Raw genomic sequence first — 22,111 nt, forward strand, 5'->3', positions numbered from 1 at the left:
GAACCTCCAGAGGAACACCGGTCACTGAAGGGACAGCTGTGGGACAGGGCACCAAACGAAGCAGGGCCAGGTATTCACCTTTGACTGTGACCTGGGAGGGTCTCAGCGACGGCAGGCTGTAGAGAAAGGGCTGTGGGTGACCGGGCACGCTCACAGGTGTGGGGGCGTCCTTTCCAGGGGAAGCCTTCCCTGCAATGGTCCTGGCCGGGTGGGGTTTAGTAAAGAGCTGCAGAGGCAAGGAGACAGACACACACCGCACGGGTCATTAGGACAGATGGACAGAAGGGGAGTCGTCCTCGGGCAAGTCGCAGCTGCTTCTCTGCCCTGGGAGCTGCCTGGGCTGAGGTGAGCTGAAACAGAACCATCTGGTTCGACCTTCGGATGTTGCCGGTGAGGGGCCTGGGGCTCTACTTTCTCAAGGTCAGGGCGCAGGGCTGGCAGAGAGCCCTCCTGGTTGCCAAATCTGTCTTCTTCTCCAAGCTGGAGCCCCTGATCCCCGGGAGAGCTGCCTCTCATGTCATAGGGTCAGAATGATCCCCTTTCCTCCGTAGATCACGTCTCTCTTCATTTGCTTGAGCTTTTTCTCATGTTTTCCCCTTTTCCTTACAAACTCCCTGCAGGCCCACCCATCTGGGCATCAACACAGAATTCTTTAATAGCATCCTCTCAACTATTCCAAAGAGCACAGGCAAACCCCATTAGCAGCCTTTCTTGTTTTCATTTTTCTTAGATCTCTGCTGTCAAATTGTCCCTAATGCCAAACTCGACAAAGCATGAAGTGCTGCTGGGCCAGCTCCAGCTCCCCGCCCTCCCCTCCCAGACTGGGCTTGTGCCGGGCTGCTTTCTCCAGCCATCAGCACAGTCCTCTGCTCGCAGATGGAAACATCCATGGGGCGCCATGATATGCGGGGGGCTGGCCTCGGCCTGGTGCACAGCAGGCAGCCCGGGGGTCTCGGAGCAGCCTTGGTTCAGTTGTAACCCTCGATCAGATGCTAGACTGTCCAGAAAAGCTGGGTGGGTGATCAATACAAACAGAAATCAGAACGATGATTTTTAAGTGAGCATTAAAGAATGTTCTCCTTTCACAGCAGAATCACGAAAGCACCACAGGCTGGGTCCCTGTGATAGTTTTTGCAGGCACAGCCCCTTGATAGAACAGTGCGTGGTCCTGAAGCATTTTAATCTTGTCTTCAGGCTGGGACCACTTGTGGAATTCTAATTCTAATTCTGATGTTTTTTAGAAATATTTTTGACAAGCTCATATAATATCTCATTAAGCAAAACCAGAACTTAAATTGTGTGATTTCCATGATCCCACTGATGTGAAAATATTTTTGCTTGTGGACTGCTACTTTGAATTACTTGTTTTAACTGTATTATAATATTTTTAAGATTAAAAAAATGAAACCATTTGGCTACCCAACCTTCATTCCTGAAATTCTCTCCTTTCTACAAAGCCTTCCTTGGCCAAACCCGCATTTGGATATGCGGTCTGTTCTCCAAGTCACCCTCAGGCCCTTCCACGTTTCCCTTACCTAGGAGCTGAGCAAACCTGGGCATGTCACAATAAGGCCAGACAGAAGAGATGTTATTAGATGAGCCCGTCCAAGCCCCATGGTTCCATGTGGGGAAAGCTGACGCCCAGGATGGTTCTGGAGTTGACTGGGTCTACGCACTCATTTCCTAGTGTGGTTCCTGACTGCCCAGGCTGGGACCCCACAGTCCGTGGGGCTGTGCTTCTGAACCCAGATAGCTGTGCTCAGGGATAAAACATCACTACACCAAATGGGAGTCTGAAGTTGAAGAGGGCTGAGATCAGTTAAATAAGCATGAGGATGTCATTGTAAAGGCGCAGCCTCACATCACCATGGGGCCGTCCTGATGCGGATGGAGGTGATGGAGCCACAGGCCCATGCGAGACCCCTACCATTTCACCAGGGGCCCTGGGGCAGAATTTGGATGCTCTCACAACGGGGCCAATGTGGCACAGGCTTTGGAGCCAGACAGATGGGGTGAGATCTCCCCGCCGCCACCTGCTAATGGTGCAACTGTAGGCAAGTTATTTATTTAGCCTCTCTGAGCCTCAGTTTCCTGATCTGTACAACCCCCATACCCAGAGCTTATGAGAGGATTCAGTGAGGTAATCACACGAATAACTAACATTTGTTGAAGGCTCATCGTATTTCGGGCACTTTCAAGCACTTGGTATCTTAACTCTTTGGATCTTCACAACAACCCTACAGGGTAGATACACATATAAAGAATTATATCCTGTGTATTTATCGTAGAGTCTATCACATGGGCCACAGATGGATGTCGCCTTCATCATTATTAACGATATCATCACCTCCATCGACATCAGATGGTAATGGAGGGTTAAGCCGTGACATCAAAGGCGTAGGGAGATGACTGAGGACCGTTTTGCCTCTCCAGTCCTTGCTTACTCCTCACTCTCCCTCCCATCCAAGCTCACCCCGCACACACTCTTTTGAGAAAGCAAGACGAAGGCCACGGCATGCTGTACCTGTTTGGGCACTTGTCCAAAGTTGCTGATGAACCCCAGGATGGTGCTTCTGATCAGGGGGTCACTGATGCTGCTGAGGTCCATTTTGTCACCGTAGAAGTAGGGGTGGAAGATATTAACAGCCTCCACTGCGGCTGACCCTTGCTGCTTGTACCCAAAGATGAGGTCTATCCAGTGGTGCAGGTTGGCACTGACAAAGTCACTTTCCAAAGCCTGGAACCAAAACCCAAAGAGCATGAAAAACACAGGTGTCTCATGGACTCATGGGCCCTCTGCCCAGATCAGGACGGGTCATGTGGTTCAGGACGCCAGATCAGCACAGGAACGATGAGTGATGCCTCCCTGGGTTGCCTGAGCACTAAGCAGCAGACACGCAGTCCATCCGAGGACCACCTAATTCCTGCCTCCAGCTAGTGTGGCACAACAGGTCTGACTAGCCTATCCAGTCCATAAAATAACCTTGAGCAAGAAGAAATGTGGGGGCTTCCCTGGTGGCGCAGTGGTTGAGAGTCCGCCTGCCGATGCAGGGGACACGGGTTCGTGCCCCGGTCCGGCAAGATCCCACATGCCACGGAGCAGCTGGGCCCGTGAGCCATGGCCGCTGAGCCTGCGCGTCCAGAGCCTGTGCTCCGCAACGGGAGAGGCCACAGCAGTAAGAGGCCCGCGTACCGCAAAAAAAAGAAGAAATGTGGGCCTGTGTTTTGATGTCCCAGAGTTCACCTGGGAGATGGCACCCGTTTCTGCTGAGTAGAGCCCAGCTCCAAAGCTTGGTCCCCAGAACCCAAAGATGTTCATTTGGAATTGTCTGGGCTCCCCTTATCGATCCTCTGGGAGGACATGCACACTTACACTTGGGCTTGGGAAAATCAGGTCACCTACCTGGGCCAGGTTAATTTTCTGAGGCACATGGCCAAAGTGGTTTTGAAAAGGCCACACGTGGGTAATGCCGCAGGAGGTGTGACGACTGCCGTTACCGAACTCCCAGAGGCAAGGATAAACCAGGGAAGAACTTTTTCCTCGCCAAGGGAGAAGGACAGAGGAAAAGACACAGCTTTGCTGTTACTAGTCAGGCCTGCTGCCAATAAAATTTGCCCTAAATGTACAGTTTAATGTGTCCTAAAAAATGCATGTAGTCATGTAACCAACACCATAATCAAGATATAGAATATTTACATCAACTCAAAAAGTTCTCTTCTACTCCTCTTTGCTCATCTCCTACTCCAGACGAACCCTTGACCTGCTTTCTGCTTCCGCAGTTTACCTTTTCAAACAAGTCACAAAAATAGAATCCCACAGTATATGGAGCTTTGGGTTGGGGCTACTTTTGCTCAGGACAATGCTTTTGAGATTCATCCTCTTGATTCATGTACCTATAATCTGTTCCTTTTTGTTGCTAAGTAATATTCCATTGTATGTATCACTTGTTTAGCCATTTACCAGTGATAGACTTTTGGGTTGTCTTTTCTTTTTGACTAGTATAAATAAAATTGATGAATATTTATGTACACATCTTTCTGTGGACAAGTTTCCATTTCTCTTGGGTAAACACCTACAAGTGGAATTGCTGGGCAATATGGCAAAAGCATCTTCAACTTCATAAGAAATGACCAAGCTCTTTTCCAAAGTGGCTATACCATTTTTTCCCCACCAGCTACGCATGATGAATTCTGCTTGCTCCACATCCTTGCTTAACTCTTGGTTTTAGCAGTACTTTAAATTTTAGCCATTCTTGTGAATGTGTAGTAGCATCTCGTGGTTTTAGTGTATGTTTCCCTGATGACTAATGATGTTGATGCTGAACAGACTGTCATGTGTTTATGCTAACTCAGGTATTTGATCCAGGATACGTGACCCCAAATGGCCTCTGGCCTCTACCCACATCAGCCTTTCTGCATAATAAGTCAAGTCCTCCCCAGTCCTGGCAAATCTTTTGGCCAGTGGGAGCCCCTTGGAGCCTCCAGCCCCCTGACCTATACTGGGCAACATGGCCCAGGGCTTGGCCCTGTGTGTAGAGTTGGCTAAGGGCACTGACTTGCCCTCCATCCAACAAGAATCTGAATTTGCTTCCCCCATGAGTCCCAAAACAAATTGGCACAAGGGCAAAGCCTAATGGAGCTCTTAAAAGAGCCCAGAACCCAAGCCTTCTCCTGCCAATCCGGGGCACGGGACCCAGCTGCTTCTCTGGGCCCTCCAGACATAAGAGCCTCAGAAGTGCTGATCACAGCCATCCACTCGGGCAGAAAGTCTCAATGAACACTGAGGGCACCCTGAGGTCCTCATTCAGGATACCAGGGACTCTGCCATGACCCCACTCAACTCACTTGTCTATGCAGGCTGATGAATTTCCGTGGGTCCCCATCAGCCCAGGGAGGGAGTTGCACGTCCCCCAGTGCTGTCCCGTCCTGCATGCAGCCTGAATGGGGTGAGAAAGAGCAAGGCTTTGGATAAATGGGAGCCCAAACTGGGCTAGGAACCAAGGGGTGTAAACACTGAGCTGTCTAGTACTACGATTCTTGCCTAGGCCACACTGCTTCCTGCCTCCTCTGTGGGGAGTGACCCCACCCTTTCTGCCTGGAATATTCCTACTGGGGTTCTAAGCCTTCCACCCCTTCAGGCTTCCCTAAGACCCTACTTGCTTCCAGGTAGTGCCCGTGCATAAAATGATAATTGTGTCATCATCGTCTGTGCGTCTTCCTCCCCTCTGCGCTAGGCCTTTTCATCCAGGTGCTTTTTATACAGTGCTAAATAAGGAGGTAATAGCAGTAACAATGAAAGCTATCGTATTTTGAGCACCGACCGCTATGCTAGGGCACTATGCTAGGTGCTTGGCACGCACTGTCTTATTGACTCTTCATTCAACTCTATCATTTATGCATTTTCTCTCCACTTTAAAGCTAAGATAGGAGGTTTTTGGAGGGACCTTCCCCAGACACCAAGAAGAGGAGCCTGGCTTCAAGCCCGAGTCTCTCTCCTCCCCATTAGCCACACAGCCTTGAGCAAGTTACTTAACCTCCTGGGGAGTCACTTTCCTACCCAGTACCTCCCAGGCCGGTACAAGGATTAGAAGAGAAAATACACAGAACATGTTTAGAATAGTTCCACGCATATGACGGTTGCTCAGTAAACACAAGCTATAGCCTTGCTGAAACCCTCCAGAGCCCTCATGGTGCAACTGGGGTGAAAACGTCCTCTCTCTCTGGCCTGCAGCACTGGCCTGGCCTGGCCCTTCTCATCATTCAGCCTCAGCTCACCTGTCACCTCCTCAGGCAGCTCCTTCCTGGGTACCACAGTAACACAGGGTCTCTAAGTCACCTCAAACCATTTTCCTACCTTCTTTCCTTATAGGACTTCTCAGCATTGAAGAGTATTTAGCTTATTTCTTTGTCTATACTTTCTATCTCCTACCCCTGTCCCCACAAGGAATATAAACACCTTCAGGGCAACCCGCCCCAGGACACCCACTAAACCCTCAGTGTCTAGAAAGTGCCTGAGTGCAGTAGGTGCTTAGTAGCCACTTGGTTTCCCGAGGACACATGACCCCTGCTGCGCAGGTCATTTCTGCTGCTGAGCACCTCCCTTTCGGCAGAGAGCCAGCCTCCACCTCCAAGGAGGGCTGGGGCCTCCCACCAGCGGCCCCCTCACCTCAGGTCGGCTGGGAGCCCTCCTCTCAGCTTCCACCGTCCCCGATTTACTCCTTTCCTGGACCTCGTCACATCTTGTGGGGACTGCCCTTCACATTTGTCAGGTTCTCATCCCTGACGCACGTGAAGCGGCTGAGAATCTGAACCCTGCCGAGGCCGCCAAGTTCCACGGGCTCAGACTCGACAGGCCTGGGCCTGGGCCTGTTCTGAATGCTCCACTGGTACTCAGTCTGCAGACCGCTGCACAAGAGGTGGGTGCTTGAGTCAGGGGCTGGATCTCCTCACTTGTGCTCCCCTGGGCCCACACCTGGTCTGGCTCAAGGTGCAGGCCCACATGTGCGGTTTGGAGGAGGAAGGGGAGCTCTGGGGCACCAGGTGTCTGCTGGCACTGGTTCACAAGTGCCCTCCTCAGGGTGGGTGAGTCCATCCGGCACCTCTGGGTGGGGAGGGCCACGCCCTGCTGGGGGTTCTGACCACACACCCCCTCCACAAGCCACCCTGATGTTTACAGTGGAGGCTCCCAAGGTACATGTAGTCACCAGGGGACCTGCCCACTGGGGCTTCCTGAAATTTTTGTCCCTCCTCTAAAACAACAGGTAAAAAAGCATGGCTCACCCTGGAGTGGGGCCTGGAGGGCAGGAAAGAGAAGGAACCACCAAGGGTGCCCATACCACTGCCCATGGGCACCCTAGCAGTCTGTGCTGGGAGGTGCAGGATCTCTGGGTCCTGTCCACAGGGCCCAGGCTAACCCATTTGTGGGACTTGGAGGAAAATGGGGCGGAGAGGGGCTGGGGCTCGCCTGAGGTACATAGCAGGGCAGGGCCAGGCCTGGCTATCAGTAAGGGCTCCTGACCCCTGCTCGCTGCCTCACTGCACTGAGGCCTGGGGACTCTCGACAGGAGGTCGTGGGTAGGACCGTGGCTTGGTGGTCCTGCAGCCCTGGGGCTGCGTCCTTCCTCAGCTCCCACCTCCTTGTCAGGTGCCGCCACCCAGTGGAGGCCTCACGGCAATCTGCCCACCGTATTGGTCTGGCGAGGGCCTGTGTGTTTAGCTGCTCGGCAAAGACACTGATCTCATGACCCACGAGCTGCCCGGCCCCTGCAGCCTCTCCCCGGCTCCACTCACCAAACTCCACGGCGTTGCAGTTGGTCAGAAACTCGGGCAGGTAGAAGAACTCCGGGGTCAGCTCCCTGACGTCACTCATGTTCTCTCTGGAGGCTGACTCCCACGCTTTCTTCATGCTGTGGAACATTCTATCTGCCACATCAAAGCTTCCACCCTAAGCAGAAAAGGGGCGACATGATCAGCCGCATGCGGTGAGAACTCGGGGTGCACAGGCGTCACTAGTGTGGGCCCCCTTCGTCCACTCTGTCCCCGAGGCACGGGTTTCGCCGTTAGAACCTTTCGTTCACCCACACACACACGTGCGTGAGTCAGTCCATGCATGCGTGCGATGGTTTCTTCAGGCATCTATTCCCTCAACCGCTCTCTGGAACCCTACAACAGGAGCTTCCACGGAGGATGCATGATCCACTGTGATAAAGGGAGCAATGCTTTCCCAGTTTGAAAATTGGAGTTCACATCAGAGACAGGAAACCACAGTCATGCACCCGATCATCTCCCATATTTGCCGAGGGTCAGCTCTGAATCAGGCATAAAGACAGGATACAAAGGACCAGCTACAGGATGAGGAGTCGGTCAGACATCCTACGTGTGGGAAAATTTCCTGGAGAAGTCGACCCCTGGTGAATCTGCAAGCCGAGTGACAGAGAAAACGTCAATGTTCTGAGCAAAGACCTTGCGAGGAAAGCAGGTCAGGCCAGGGCCCTGGTGGCACAGAACATAGCAGCCTTGACAAGCAAGAACAGGTCTGAGGATGGAGAACTGGAGGCATATGGTGCTGCCTGCAGCACCCAGCAAGGCCAGCCTTGTTCCCAACGCCCATTTCCACAGGTGGCTCGATGCAGTCCCGAGCTTGGCAGCTGGGATTGGACCAGTTTAGACTTAAGGCAAATTCTTTCTTTGGATTCTCTGCTCCTCTCATCTGAATTGTTAAATCTCTTCAGCTGACGCTACCCTTATTCATCAGGGGGATCTTGAGGGTTGGGAGGAGGCAGAGAGGTGCCCGTTGGAGAACTGAAGACGCTATAGGCAGAGGGACTTCAGAAAAGAGTTTCTGAAACTGGGATATGGGTCTGTCTGCTTAGGTTTAGGGACGCCCAAGGGACACCTCTTCCCTGGAATTCAATAGTTCACTTGTCCCCATAGAAACCGGGCCTTTTTTGTACAGCCAGAACTTGCCTTCTTTCTGCCACCCTCTACAGAATGCACATGTGGCCCCAAGAACAAAGGCGGAGAACCCAGAATGCCAGCACCGTCCTCCGCCCCACCAGCTCCCTTCAATCTTCAGGGGCCCGAGATTTCCCATCGGCAGCAGCGGATGAAGGGTAAAGAATACGCTAGCACTTTACACACGCAGAGATACTCTTTGTCCTCACAGAAGGTGCATCAGGAAGGAATTGGTATTTCCATTTTGCAGGCCAGGAAACTGAGGCTTCTCAAAGTTTATTAATTTTTCCAAAAGAAATGGATGGCAGAACTGGGGTCAAAACCCATGGATGCAACTCCAAAGGGCATGCTTTGCCCTCATGCCGGTTACCTGGGGCGGGGGGGAATCCTGGACCTGGGGCATATGATCTATTATGTGTGGCCAAGGGGACTCAGCTCTTTCTGAGAAGGAAGAACCTGCCACACACCTGAGGGAGGCCACACCGGGGCATCCTGGCAGGCTGGTCAATTTTCTGAGTCAGATGTGAGGATCCAGTGAAACCCATGAGTCATTCTCTGCACAGGGTCAGGGACACCAAGAAACCCAGTAACTCCTGGGTTTGCAACCAAACACAGTTCTTGCTCAGCTTAAAGATGTGGCTTTTCTCCAAGATGGCTTTGCTCTTGGTTAAAATTAGGGGAGGACGCCCACCATCAGATTCAAATTGAAATGGAAACAAAATGAGGGGGGAGTGATTCTAAATAAATCTGCCCCTAACAAGTCGCTCATTGAAATGTATTAGGAGCTTTGCATGTTTAGTCTGCAGCCGACGCCTTCCGTCTGCGGGAGATTGATGCCTTCTCGTCGTCCTGCTTCCCTTTTGCAGCTTTTATGAGTGCTGATGGTAATCCCCTGAGAAACAATATGATTTGGTAATAAAAAGATTACCTGTATTAAATAAAAATAATATATACATAGGAAATATTGTTAGTGCTACAAATCTGGTTAAAGATATTACCACAAAGAAAAATGTTATTTTTTTCACAGCTGTCTAATACATTTTAGCAAAAAGTAATATCTTTAAAACTTAAGCCTGTATTATTTATAAAGGAAGCAATAACTGATTTTCCTATTTCCTATATTAATAAATGTATTTGCATACATTTGTTTCAAAATTAGTGGGTTTGCTCACTTCTGCAATACAAAAGAAATGCCAAATTCCCTGGAAGGAAAAGTGGAGCTGCTTTGTAACTCGTATTGTAAGTCTGTGGGCTGACACAAACTCTGGTGGCTGCCAGCGAGAAGTCCCACCAGGACTTGATTCTCAGGAAAGGAAGGAAGGAGGAAAAGAAGAGATGATAGAAGAAAGAAAGGGAGAGAAGGAGTGAGGCAGAGAAGCACAATCAGGGTTTACAGAGTATCTCCATAAGGAAAGTCTGAAACAAAATAAAGCAACAACAAAACTAGGTCTAGAGGTTGGATGGAAACGAAGTGACCAGAGAGAATTACTGGGCCAAGATCTGCTCCTAGATCGATTCCGCCGATACTCCTGAATATCAAGAATAATGAATCCTACATGTATCCAAACAGACCGAAAAAAGTAATAGCAAGGCCACTATTATCAACAAAGGAGCTACCTCTGACTGGCAGAAGACTTTTCCCAGGTGACATTAAAGCCAAAAGACAAGGCAGCTAAGTCTGGAGGTTTCTGAAGCAAAAGGTAACAGTCTTCAGATTTTAGGCCCAGCTGACATCACTTGTATGTAAAGACACCAGAAAGATATTCTGAATATTGAAGGGCTCATAAACAATATAATCCTAGATATCTTTCCTCAAAATCCTTTAAGAGGTGCTCAATTTTACTAAGAGGTGAATCAAAATTAAAAGCAAAATAATGAGGGAAGAAGTGGCCAACAAGGACTGTTGCTGAAGATTGACAGGGGTTAAAATCAGAGTAAAGTTCATGGATTATGGCGCATTGATTAAAACTGGTAACACCTTGAAAGGAGTTTCTATATCTAAGGTGTTATTCCTTTTGCACAAGGACACAGAGTCTATGTGCACGTGTGTTCCTGGATAGGCATTTCGGTGGTAACACTCTTAAACCCCTCTCCAACAGGGGAGGGAAACTATGTTGAAGAAAAATTCAGTTCTTGACCCACACCCACAGGAAGTCCAGTAACTGCATGTGCTCCAGGACAACTTAACATAGATGTTTTGATAACATGTGCTGGAAAGTCTATTCTTCTTTCAGTGGGACTGACCCAAATCAACCCACCACCACACCTAAATAACGCGACTGGTTTTATGAGCAGCCTGATGACCCCTTCTCATATCCTTTCCAGTAATTTAAAAGTATCCCACGTAAATAATTCACTGACAGGACCCTGTCAGTATATCAGTTGACCTAAGCGGCTGTCGCTTGTCCATCAAAGAGGCAGCGTGCAGGGCGAGCAGAGAGCATCGTAGCTTTAAAACCAAGAGGACTTGGGAGGGCATTTCAGCGCCACTTGCAGCGTGGACTCCGGGAAGTCTCTTAGTCCCTTTAATGTCCCATGCCCTCCTCTGCAAACTTTGGATGACTGCTGTGGGTGTGAACAATGTAATGAGTGTGAGTGTGCACGCATGTGAGAGAGTGTGGGCGAGCGTGCGTGTGTGTGATGTCTCAGCTGGAGCCAGGCACACGGGAAGAGGTACTGAATGAGCCCAGCTGCTGCCTCCCTCCCCTTCGCAGACCATGACCTCAGGAGCGACCCTAGGCTTGGGTCCTGATCTCAGCGTGCATGGGGAAGGTAACTATGGGCTCAAAAGAAGAAAAAGAAGGATGTGGAAGTTATTAGAAGTAGAAGGGAGGTACGAGGGGAAGTGAGGAGGGGCAGGGTCCTGGGATGGGGCAGGAGGGAAGTAGCGTGTGGGTGGTCAGGGCAGTTTTTCTTTTTTAACATCTTTATTGGAGTATAATTGCTTTACAATGGTGTGTTAGTTTCTGCTTTATAACAAAGTGAATAAGTTATACATATACATATGTTCCCACATCCCCTCCCTCTTGCGTCTCCCTCCCTCCCACCCTCCCTATCCCACCCCTCCCTCCCACCCTCCCTATCCCACCCCTCCAGGTGGTCACAAAGCACCGAGCTGATCTCCCTGTGCTATGTGGCTGCTTCCCACTAGCTATCTATTTTACGTTTGGTCGTGTATATATGTCCATGCCACTCTCTCGCTTTGTCCCAGCTTACCCTTCCCCCTCCCCATATCGTCAAGTCCATGCTCTAGTAGGTCTGTGTCTTTATTCCCATCTTACCCCTAGGTTCTTCAGGGCAGTTTTGAGGCAACACCACCACCAAGGAGGTAAAGGGGCCAGTGCGGGCTTCCTCGGGCTTGGGCGTCCCCCTCAGCGAGCTGCCGGTCCGACGTGGATTTGGGAAGCTGATGCACCAGTTCAGCTGCCTTGTCTGTCTTGCTCTCTCTCCACTAAGGGCGGGCTGACCCCAAGCAGCTGTTAGCTTTCCTTCCTGTAGGATGTGGCCTTTTGAAAAAGGCACTGCCTATGCTGAAGGGAGGAGTGTGCACACCTATGGAGCGCACGGCAACAGCAAATAGTTCTCATGCTGGATCTCAGTGCTGAGTCTCACTTAGCTCTCATCACCCACTGAGTCAGGGGTGAAAGGAGGAGGAACGGAGGCTCGGGTACTCAACACCACCAGTGAGAAAGTTCTAGCGCCAGGACTTTGTGCCAGGTCTGCCAACTCTGTCATGTGCCTTTTCGAACACTCCCCCCCTTGAGTCAGTGTAATAACAGTTACACCTTTATCATGGACACAACTCCACGCGGGGCTGGCACCCACGGAGCCCCTAAGTGGATGGCCTGTGGTGGGCCAAGTGCTGCCCACGGCCCTTGCTTCTCTCTGCAGTTGTGGCGCAGAAACCCTTCCCCACTGCTGGTAACAGCTGACTTCACACGGGCCGTGACTTAACACAGCACGTGATTTCAGTTTCTTACTCAATACAGCAGCAGAGGAACTGTGCCCTCGCTGCGGCGCTGGCTGCCTTGCTCTGCCCCGCCTAGGCTGGGTCCCAGCTCAGGCCTGAGAGCAACTGGTGCTCTCGCCAGGGTGGAAACAGGGGCCTGGGCCGTGGCCCCAGCCTGGTGTGGCCTCCGGCTGCTCAACTGACTGAAGGCTCACAGACACTGGCTCCCAGTAGGCGAGATTCCCGAGAATCACAGCATCCTGGGAGGCAAGCCCCCAGCTCGGCAGACAGTGGCCTCACACCCCAAGGATGGGGATAACAGGGCACATAACCGACCTGTGCCCGGGTCACACTGCCGGCATGTCCACCTGCTCAGGTCACACTGTCTGTATACCACACTTTCTGGACTGTAAGAGGCTATCATTGTAATAACAGATTTGAGGCAGAAAAACAAACACAGCAACAGAAGAGGTAGACATCAATTCTAAGACCAGCCTTATAAGATTTAAACGTGAAGAGAATAAAGGAAACCTTATACCTAGGAACTGGAACATGTCACACTGCAATTCTTAGGCTGTCCACGTCCCTCTGCACCGTGCCCTGTGGACAGGCCACAGCCCAAAGAAGGCTGTACCCGCGTTCAGACCACACGGGGTGAACTCACAGGCACCATCTCTCCACACCAAGGCCATCCCAGCTGAGCCGTGGAGTGAGCATGTCACTCTGGATTAGTCACGTAACAGCCAAGAGGCAGAGTTTGTTTAATACAGAACGGAAGAGCACGCACTTCCTTATGCTGACTCTTATAGGTACACCAGCTCTGGAAACACTGGCCATTCGCACGTCCCTGCTCTCAGGTAAGTGAGAAAGGCCTCACTGCCTGGCTTCTGCTCCTCTCCACCTTTCCTATTCTTCTCCACTCCATGATCCAGGCGGGGGTTGGCGGCTGGAAGTCTCGGGCTGCTGAGAATGTAGTGAGGCTCCTTTCCTTGTCACCACACAGGGTGTGAAGCAAAGGTCCCTTGAGAAGAAACGAGTCTGCCTCCGAGGAGGCAGAGTGGGATGGAGGGAAAAGCCTGACTCCAGGAAGATGCCAGAATGTTCCTAAGGAGGTCTGCACAGGCCCCAGGACTCCCAAAGGGGAGGCAAGCACATTCCTCCCAGATGTAACTGTTGTACACATTCCCCTGAGACTAAAATTCAGCTTTTATGCTAAGGGAAAAGCAGAAGATGGTTGGTTCTTCTGCTCGTTCCAAAGGCTTGGACCAGTTGTGACCCACTAGAAGAGGCAGCTAAAAGTAGGAAGGCAAAACCAATTCAGAAGCACCGTGGAGATTTCAACTCGGATGAGCCAATGTGCCACTGATAGATTTGCACCCAGAAAAACCAGGAGTCGCATCAGACTTCAGCAAGGGAGTCAAAAGAACTCAAGCTAATATGACTGCATTTGTGGCACATAAAAGAAGATAAAAGTGCCTTTGACCATCTCACACTGGTTTAAACTATCTCAAACCAGTTTGGGCTGGTCACCATTGGACCAACCTGGCTAAGAAAAGCTCCGACTCATTGTGACTAGCTTCAAAGTGGCCTTAACCCAATAGGTTTGCAGCACACCTGTTTCATCTGGCTCATGCCATTTGGAATGCTTTGAGGCAGTCCAGAATGTCTTGAATTACTTTAAACCAAAGAGGAGCAGCTTGCACCAGTTCAAGCCTGCTCAGAAGAGATCTGGCTGATGGCGGGAGGAAGGAGGGAAGAACAATGACTGATCACCTTCCCAGCATCAGCCCTGAGCTAGGGGCTTTACCCACATTTCCCCCTTTAATTTCAACGGCCCGGTGAGATGTGTATAATTAACCCTCATTTCCAGAGTACAATAACATGCAGAGCATTTTGTGTCTATTAAGTGGTAGAGCTGGGATGTAAATCTCACAGTTTGCGGTTTCTATTTCAGTCTGCCTCCTCGTTCGTAACAGAGAGGACCCTTAGTAACAGGTAGAGACGGGGCTATAATTCGTGAGACTGAAAGGGCAAGGGAAAACTTTTCAAGCTCCCAGAACTCCCTGGATGGGAAGCCGTCACGGGAGGCATCACCATCACCGTCAGCGGGACTGTCACTCCTTGTGGGCTGATGCGGAACAGCTGGACGGGATTCCTGGCATGGGGCACAGCTCAGGGGCCTTTGTTCTCCAAACCAAACTCACTTAAAATGCTTGTTGCCTGAGAAAGGCTCCAGGGAAGCACACTTGTTATTTTTGAGTGAATTTCCAGGGACAGGGGTTATAGAATGTCTAGATGATCCATGCCTTCAAGGAGAGAGAGGACTGTGCCAAGAATCAGAAAACGGGAGGGATTTTGCTCCTAACTGGAGACAGCACCTTGACCTTGCCTACCCGTTCCTGCCCAGGGCTCAGGAGATGGCTTCAGTGCTGAACCAGAATGGCTTTTGGTGTTGGGGTCAAGGTCATCTGAGTGACCATAAGGAGCGACCTTGCTGGTGAAGTCAGACGAAAACACACAATTCCTGGGACACTCAAATTCTTCCTTTGGTGATGCTTGGCTGTCAGAGTGAGTCCCTGCAAGTTCAGCAGCCTGTTAGCCCACTGTGGTCATGCCTTCCTCTCCGTAGGAACCTTGCAAGGCCTCAATCAAGACAGGCCCTAAACTTGGGCCCCGTGCTGTGCTCACTTTGGAGTTGGCTGAGCCAGCTGTCTGCAGCTGGGCTACCCAACGGCTCTCCCTAGTCAAAACCTGTGCCCCTGAATAACCCTGAAGCAAGACTACAGTGATACAGTCAGGGCAGAAGAGAGAAAACAACTTATGAGAAAACAACTTATCAGCCGCCCAGGAGGAACTCTGTCCCAACAACCCCATGTGCCTTGGACACCACCATCCACTGAGGGTCAGACTCGCCTACTTTCACATTGTATTGGGCTGCCAGACAAAACACAGGATGCCCAGGTAAATCTGAATTTCAGAGAAACAACAAATAACTTTTTAGTATAAATCATTGTTTATCTGAAATTCAAATTTACCTGGGCATCCTGTATTTTTCTTTGTGGAATCTGGCAACCCTAAGCCGGCATGATGGTCAGTTAGTTCATGGGTAGGCAAATTGGTTAGTTTCTTTCTCTAGTGTAGCTGTTCACTTCAGTATTAAAATATTTTGTTTGTACTTTTAAGCCTTCAGGCTTGTACTTAGCATAGCTTTATGCATGCTGATGTCACAAGTGATATTCTTTTCATTCTTCCTTCGTGTTTATTTTTCTAGGCTTTGACCACCTACCTTCAAGGAAGTCATCAAGCTTCCTGTTTTTCCTTTTCCACTAAAATCTATTTATGTTAAGTATTTTTTTCCTCGTATCTCATTCCTTAGTTTTTAGAGCCTTTTTGCAAGACTGTTGGGCAGACATGCAGGTATATCTGTGAAGTGCAGCTTGCCTTGGCTGGATGGCCCGGAATCCTGGAGCCACAGGGTCAAGTGGGAATCGCTGGCTCAAGACTGGATTTCTAGCAGCGGGGGTCCCTGCCTCGTCCAAGCCTAGCTCTTAATCTTTGGGAGATAGCTTTGTGTGTGCGTGCGCGTGCCTGCGTGTGTGTGTGTGTGTGTGTGTGTGTGTGTGTGTGTAGGGGAGCAGGGAAGCTCACCTGCAGAGAGCAGAAGGCCTGGGTGAAGGGAGGCATCCGGACCAGGTAGGAGGCAACAATGATGGCCGAGGAGTAGTGAGTGCAGTAGTGGCACTGGACGGTCATGTCTCCTGCAATGAAAAGGACATGCCTGGGGTGGCGTCCCCACCCATGGGGCAGGCGGGAGACACGCAGGCTATCTCGAGAACAGCCAACATGAGCCCTGCTTAAGAGAGCTCCCGCGGGCACTGGAGCCTAGGTGTTCTGCACACAAAACTGAGTATAATTTGGCCAACAGCCAAATTTTCACCAGGGGTGAAAGGCACATTCAAGACCCTCAGTTGCACTGGCCAAGCCCCCAGGGGTCTGCCCTCAGGAAGGTGGCAGAGCCAGGCTATGAGGAGGCTGTGCTGAGGGTCCACGGAGAGGCAGAGCTCTGCTCTTCTGACTCAGGGCACCTAGAGAGGCCTCAGGTGCCTACAGTCCCCTCAGCAGCATTCTCTCCTGGCCTCTTTTAGAATAAAAGTCCCCGTGTGACAAAGGGGGGCTCGTTAATGCAGGGACACCCCCGGATGAGTGAGAACTCAGGTATCCTCATTCCCAGAGGGGCGTGGATGGCAGAGGCATACACTTCCCCGTTTTGCTCCATCCAGGGTATGACGGAGCTGGAATGCTGAGGCAGAGACCGCGCTCTGGCCGGGCCATTCCAGCAGAGAATAATCGTCATGCTGCTACTCGTGGACCTCGTGCGTGCTGTGTGTCCTCCGTCACACCCTCCCTGAGTCCACACAGCCACCCTATGAGTCAGAGCTATTCATTATCCCCGTTTCACCGTTGAAGAAGCCAGAGCGAGTCGGAGACTCGCTTCCATCGCCAGCGAGTGGCAGAGCTGGCTGGCGGCACGGGCTCCTCCGAACGTCGGCTCTGCCATCTCGCCGCAGTGCCGCACCCGGCCCTCAGCCCTCCCGGTGCTGTGCGAGTTCTCTAAATCAGAGGTGTTTGGGAGGTTGCTGGATGTACTTGTGCAAGGGCCCAAACTCAACGTGTGACTCCAGTGCACACCCAGGTTAGTATGGGAGAGAATGGTACCAAAGTGGGCCCTGCCTGGGACACAGCTGGCGAGAGCTGATGCTCCTCTGGCCTGCCTCTCTGGGAGGGTTCCAGCAGCGCCTGGTGGAGCCAGAGGAACAGCACTTGGGGGCAGGTGGGGGGGACTGAGATGGGTCATGTAGGTTGAATTTTAGCCTCAGGAGGAGATAAGCAGGGCAAGGAGGGCCTCCCCACCCCTCCCATCTCCCCCAACAAGTCTGAGTGCCAGCCCTGCACACAGTGGGGATCCTGGGCAGAGGCCAGGGGCCTCCAGGGTGGTGTGGGATGCAGAGGAGCTCCTCAGCCTGCTGAGAACCTGCTCACCAAAGGCAGGGCCTCGGGGCCGAGACAGCCTTCCGAAATGTGCCGCCTCTGGTTCTTGAGGTAAGCTTACATGGTTCGTGGCTGGATGTTCCTTCCTGTAGTAGTGCTATGTTTCTTTCAAAGTGTTTGAGAAAACCAATAGAGCGGACATCAAATATATGATAGAAAATTTTCTCTTTAAAATACATCCATTGAAGTTTAAGAAGGGAATAGACCTAAAGAAAAACAGTAAGGCACTAAGAGGACAGCTGGCATGTGAAGGTGGCAAAAAACTGTAAAGGGGATGTGCAGATGACAGCATTTGGGAGCTAGGTTCTAGAGCCAGACAAATGCAGGATCTGCCATTTAGAGGCTATAACCTTGAGTGAGCTGCTTAAACTGAGTTCCAATTTCCTTCTCTTTAAAAAGGACCATTGTGTGTGTATGAACGCAGGCTGGCCTGCACCTGGCATACAGAAGTGCTGAACGGATGTCACTTCCTTGCCTTTGCCTGCCTCTGGGAATGGAGGTGTTAGCTCTTAGCACCATAGTTCTCAGTCCTGATTTCATGTTGGGATCACTCAGGCTGCACCCCACCGTGGACTTATTCAAATCAGAATTTTTAGAGGTGAGGCCTAGACATCAGTATTTTTAACAAGCTCCCCAGGTGATTCTCACATGCAACCAGGGTGCAGACCACTGAATTCGAGGGCTCTCTATCCAAACGTAATTGTCTGTAGGCTAGATGACACCCAAATCGTTACAAACTCTCACTGCAAGGCATTCAGATGAAGAGCATTGCAGAAAAAAATCAAGCTGGGATCTACCCACCTTCAGTCTTCTCAACTTCTTTAAACCTCTGGATGAATTTCAGCTTCCTTTCCTTGGTCTGAGCCCCCATGGGCTTCGAAAGATCCCGGAAAGTCTTGGGATTCATCAAGTTCAATGTCTAGAAGGCAGATGGGCAACTGGAGTTAACTCCCCTGGACCCTCTTGTGCCCCAGCGAGACTGCCGGAGCCACGCTCTTTAGTTTTATGGTTCTCTTTATTGGTTCATTGCCGTTTGGTCTGACCCCCTCCTCTGGTGATTAGCAGGCCTGGTAGGGTTTTATGGCCCCACAACCAGTGATCCACAAAGACTTAATAAGGGAGAGACAGAAAATGAGAGGAGGGGAAGATTGAGTTCACACTGAACTGTTCCAAGTTGACCCAAATCAGAACATAGCCACCAGTTACCCAAGAGACTTTCAAAAGAATTCCTGTTGTCAATGGACACTTGGCTCCTGCCCTCACAGAGCAGTTTGCTTCCATAGTTCAGGGTTCTTGCTTAGAATCACACTGATTTTCTAGGAATTTAGAAGTCATCCGTTTGGGGAGGAAATGAGAGCAAGGGCCTCGTGTTTCTGAAGGCGCACTCCCTTCCGGGTGATGAAAGCAGTAATGGTGACCCTGCCCCTACCCTTGGAATACACAACGGTGGAGCCCTGAAGAGTTTTCAGGGCTGGGTGTCCTTGGGGTTTGCATGTCCTTACAGAAGGAGGTGTTTCTTTACACCCTTCCTCCTTTCCACTAGCAGTGAATCACCACAGTTCTCCTGGGGAGGCAGGGTCTGCCACCATCCCTCACCTGTCACAGCCAGGTGCGGGCGGCAGTGAAGCGGGCACTCCTGAGACCCCCGTGAGTCATGGCACTGTGGAGACCCCACACTCAGCTACAGCTGACTTTGCCAGGGCAGAATGGGGCTTCATAGTTGCCAGATCTCTGGATTCGCCAAAAGATATTGGAAAACCAGCTTTTTAGGAGAAATCTCCCAATTTTTGAACACTGTTAAGTAATCAAAATTTTAATACAGGGTATGGGTTAAATAAAAGGGGCTGGCGACCCACCACTTAGCAACATGTGAGTTGAAGCTGGGATTGGCAAGGTTCGGTTTTGAAATACCTGGGCCTCAGACGATCACTAGTGCGATAAGAAGCAACGTGTGGCTGGTGAGAAAAGGTTTGCTGTGTTAAGTGTCTCACGTGCGGATGGGAGCTCACAAAAAACTGAGGTCCCTTTTCCAAATTCTGGGGGTCAGCCATCTAAACAGCTTGAGGCAGGACTGGCTAGGCTGATCTGAACCAGGACCCAGACACCTCTGCCCTGTACATACACAGCCCAACACGCCTCCTGATGTCCAGATCCTAGGTGGTCAGGACACTGCTCCATAACCTGCTCGTCCCCCACTGACGTCACCTCGGTCCAGCTGTGTCAGCTTTCCTGCTCCTCCCTCCCCTGCCTGCTGAGGTCCTGGGACAGAGGTCAGAACAGCAGATGATCTGGTGTTGCCACTGACCTCCCTTATGGCTACATGTCCCGGTCTAGATCCGGGGTGGTGTCCACATACCATCATCTCAGTTACTGAAGTCAGGTTACGGGCGAGGAGTTTGTTCTCGCTGGGTCTGCGTATCTCTGTCTCCCTCTTGCTCTCTCCTCTTCTCTCTCACCCTCCTTCCCTCTCTCTCTCTCTCTCTTGCTCTCTCCTCTTCTCTCTCACCCTCCCTCCCTCCCTCTCTCTCTTTCTACATGTTGGTTCTAGGAACACACTTCATGGCCCTCTTCACTTGATGGACCAGTGTTGGTCCATGGCAGTATCTCAGCAGATGAGTATCTCTTGCCTTCACAGTAGCGAGTGAGCCAGGAAGTCCTTGGGGGCGCATGTTAACTACTGTCCTAGTCATGTGGGTCATCCCCCAAGTGGGGCTGGGACAGGGAATCAGGCAGCCAGACTCCAGAGGCCTCTTCCCAGGTGAGGGGCTGAGACCAGAGCAGCCCTCAGACCCAAGTGGACTGAACAGTGTCTCAGAGGCTCCGCGTGACCTCGGGTGCTCTGGTCGTCAGGGTCAGAAAGCCACGGGACACTGCAGAGCACCCACGTGAACACGTACCTGTGAGCTATAGTCAGCCAGGACCCAGGGAAACACTGGATACTGCATGTAGTCGTTGTAGGTCCTCCCGGCCAGCGTGTTGAGGTGCATGAGATACTCGAAATTGCTCATGTCCCTTTTCTGCAGAAGAGTCAAAGAGGGGATAAACCCAACACAGTTGGCCTCCTCCTGAGGCCCATGTGGGTCTAACTCCCAGGCTTGCACAGGAAACCTCATCGTGTAGGTGGGAGCAGGCAGCGCGCACCTGCGCCATTCCCCGTGCACCTTGTGCTTGGAACTGGCCCAACTTGGGGAGGCCACGCTAATTCCAATATGAGCTGAAGCAAATTTAGTCAGGAAGCAAAGTCAGCCAGAAAAAAAAAAAAAAAATACAACTCAGCAGTCCAAGCCAAGGCTAAAGCATTCTTTTGTGTCACTGTTGGGTGATACTCAAAAGCTGATTAAAATAATAGCACAAATGCTGGGTAAACTTACTGCTGACCTCTTTATGATTGAAAACATAAGCTGGGGGGAATTTGCAGTCACCGGGAAAGAGGCCCTCACCAGCAGGCTGAATGGTCTGTCTTCCTCTGGGACTTCAGGAACTCTCTTTCCCCTGACTGTGCGTGTTTGGAAAACACTCACTCTTAGGGCCCTCTGCTTAAAGATGTCACAGGTGGAGACAGGGACTGCATTTTGGAAAAATTCATCAAGGCCAACTGGTGAACGAGCAGCCAGTGCAGCCATCATCTCTGATGGGACCTGCATGCTGCAGTCTCTCCTTTCCTTGGCCTGATCCTTGGGAAAGGATTTTGGACCTGAGTGACCAAGAGTTACTTTCCTGTTGCTATGTGATCTGTAAGGCTAGCTCTCTTGGGGTCCTTTCCTTCCACTGAGAACCCAAGGCTGAATGTCAGCTCATCCAGTCTGGGAGCCACATGTGACTTCCCAGGACAAGAAGTGAATGCTGTGCCTTCCTGAGCTGTGTGTTCATTTATACACATACACCTTCACTGAAGGAGCGTGTGTGTGTGTGTGTGTGTGTGTGTGTGTGTGTGTGTGTATACAGGGTTTGTGTACACATACACACACACACACACACTCTCTCTCTCTCTCTCTCTCTCACTCCCCAGCTCTGACTCAAGAATCGCCTTTAATCAGTGAGATCTTTTCAGGGAAATATATGGGACATTTTAACAAATTAAAAAAACAAGATCCTGGGACCTCCCTGGCGGCCCAGTGGTTAAGACTCCACCTTCCAATGCTGGGGGTGCTGGTTTGACTCCTGGTCAGGGAACTAAGATCCCACACGCCGCGTGGCGTGGCCGAGAAAAATAAAGAATAAAATAAAGAGCAATAAAATGAAAACAAAACAAAACAAAAAACAAGATCCCTCCTGATCCATCCACATGCTTTCTCTCTTCATCTCGGGGGCCTGAGCTATTTGCTGATTTGCATTCCCAGAGGGTTTCCTTGGACCCAGCGTCCTCTGAGGGGTCACTTACCTGCCATTTCTGCAGCATGGTCCTGTCGGAGCCGGGGTATCTCCTGTGGGACAGAAAATGATGGGGGTGACCAAATATCTCAAGGCACGAATGAGGGAAGAGGTGGAACTTTCTGGGGCATCGTGGCGCCAGGGCACCCAGGAGAATCACAGACTTCCCAGGGCAGCAAGATTATTTCCCAAGCTCTCCCTACCCCCTCGCTGCCGTACTGAAGGCTGGGTTCTTGCCATCCCTGTTGCTCTTATGCAATGGCAGAATGCGCTGCTGCCTGAGGCATG

General features: G+C 51.0%; 1 protein-coding gene across 1 annotated transcript in view; it reads right to left on the minus strand.

The window, feature by feature from the left end:
• WDFY4 (WDFY family member 4) overlaps nucleotides 1–22,111 on the minus strand; it is a 262,852-nt gene that overhangs the window by 15,403 nt on the left and 225,338 nt on the right. Inside the window, 8 exon segments of the mRNA XM_065893727.1 lie at nucleotides 79–226; nucleotides 2,525–2,737; nucleotides 4,846–4,937; nucleotides 7,291–7,444; nucleotides 16,052–16,161; nucleotides 18,254–18,371; nucleotides 20,350–20,469; nucleotides 21,834–21,876. Of these exon segments, the coding sequence (XP_065749799.1) occupies nucleotides 79–226; nucleotides 2,525–2,737; nucleotides 4,846–4,937; nucleotides 7,291–7,444; nucleotides 16,052–16,161; nucleotides 18,254–18,371; nucleotides 20,350–20,469; nucleotides 21,834–21,876 (998 nt within the window).

This window comes from Phocoena phocoena, chromosome 16 (genome assembly GCF_963924675.1).
Source record: "Phocoena phocoena chromosome 16, mPhoPho1.1, whole genome shotgun sequence".
In the NCBI taxonomy this organism is placed as follows: Eukaryota; Metazoa; Chordata; class Mammalia; order Artiodactyla; family Phocoenidae; genus Phocoena; species Phocoena phocoena.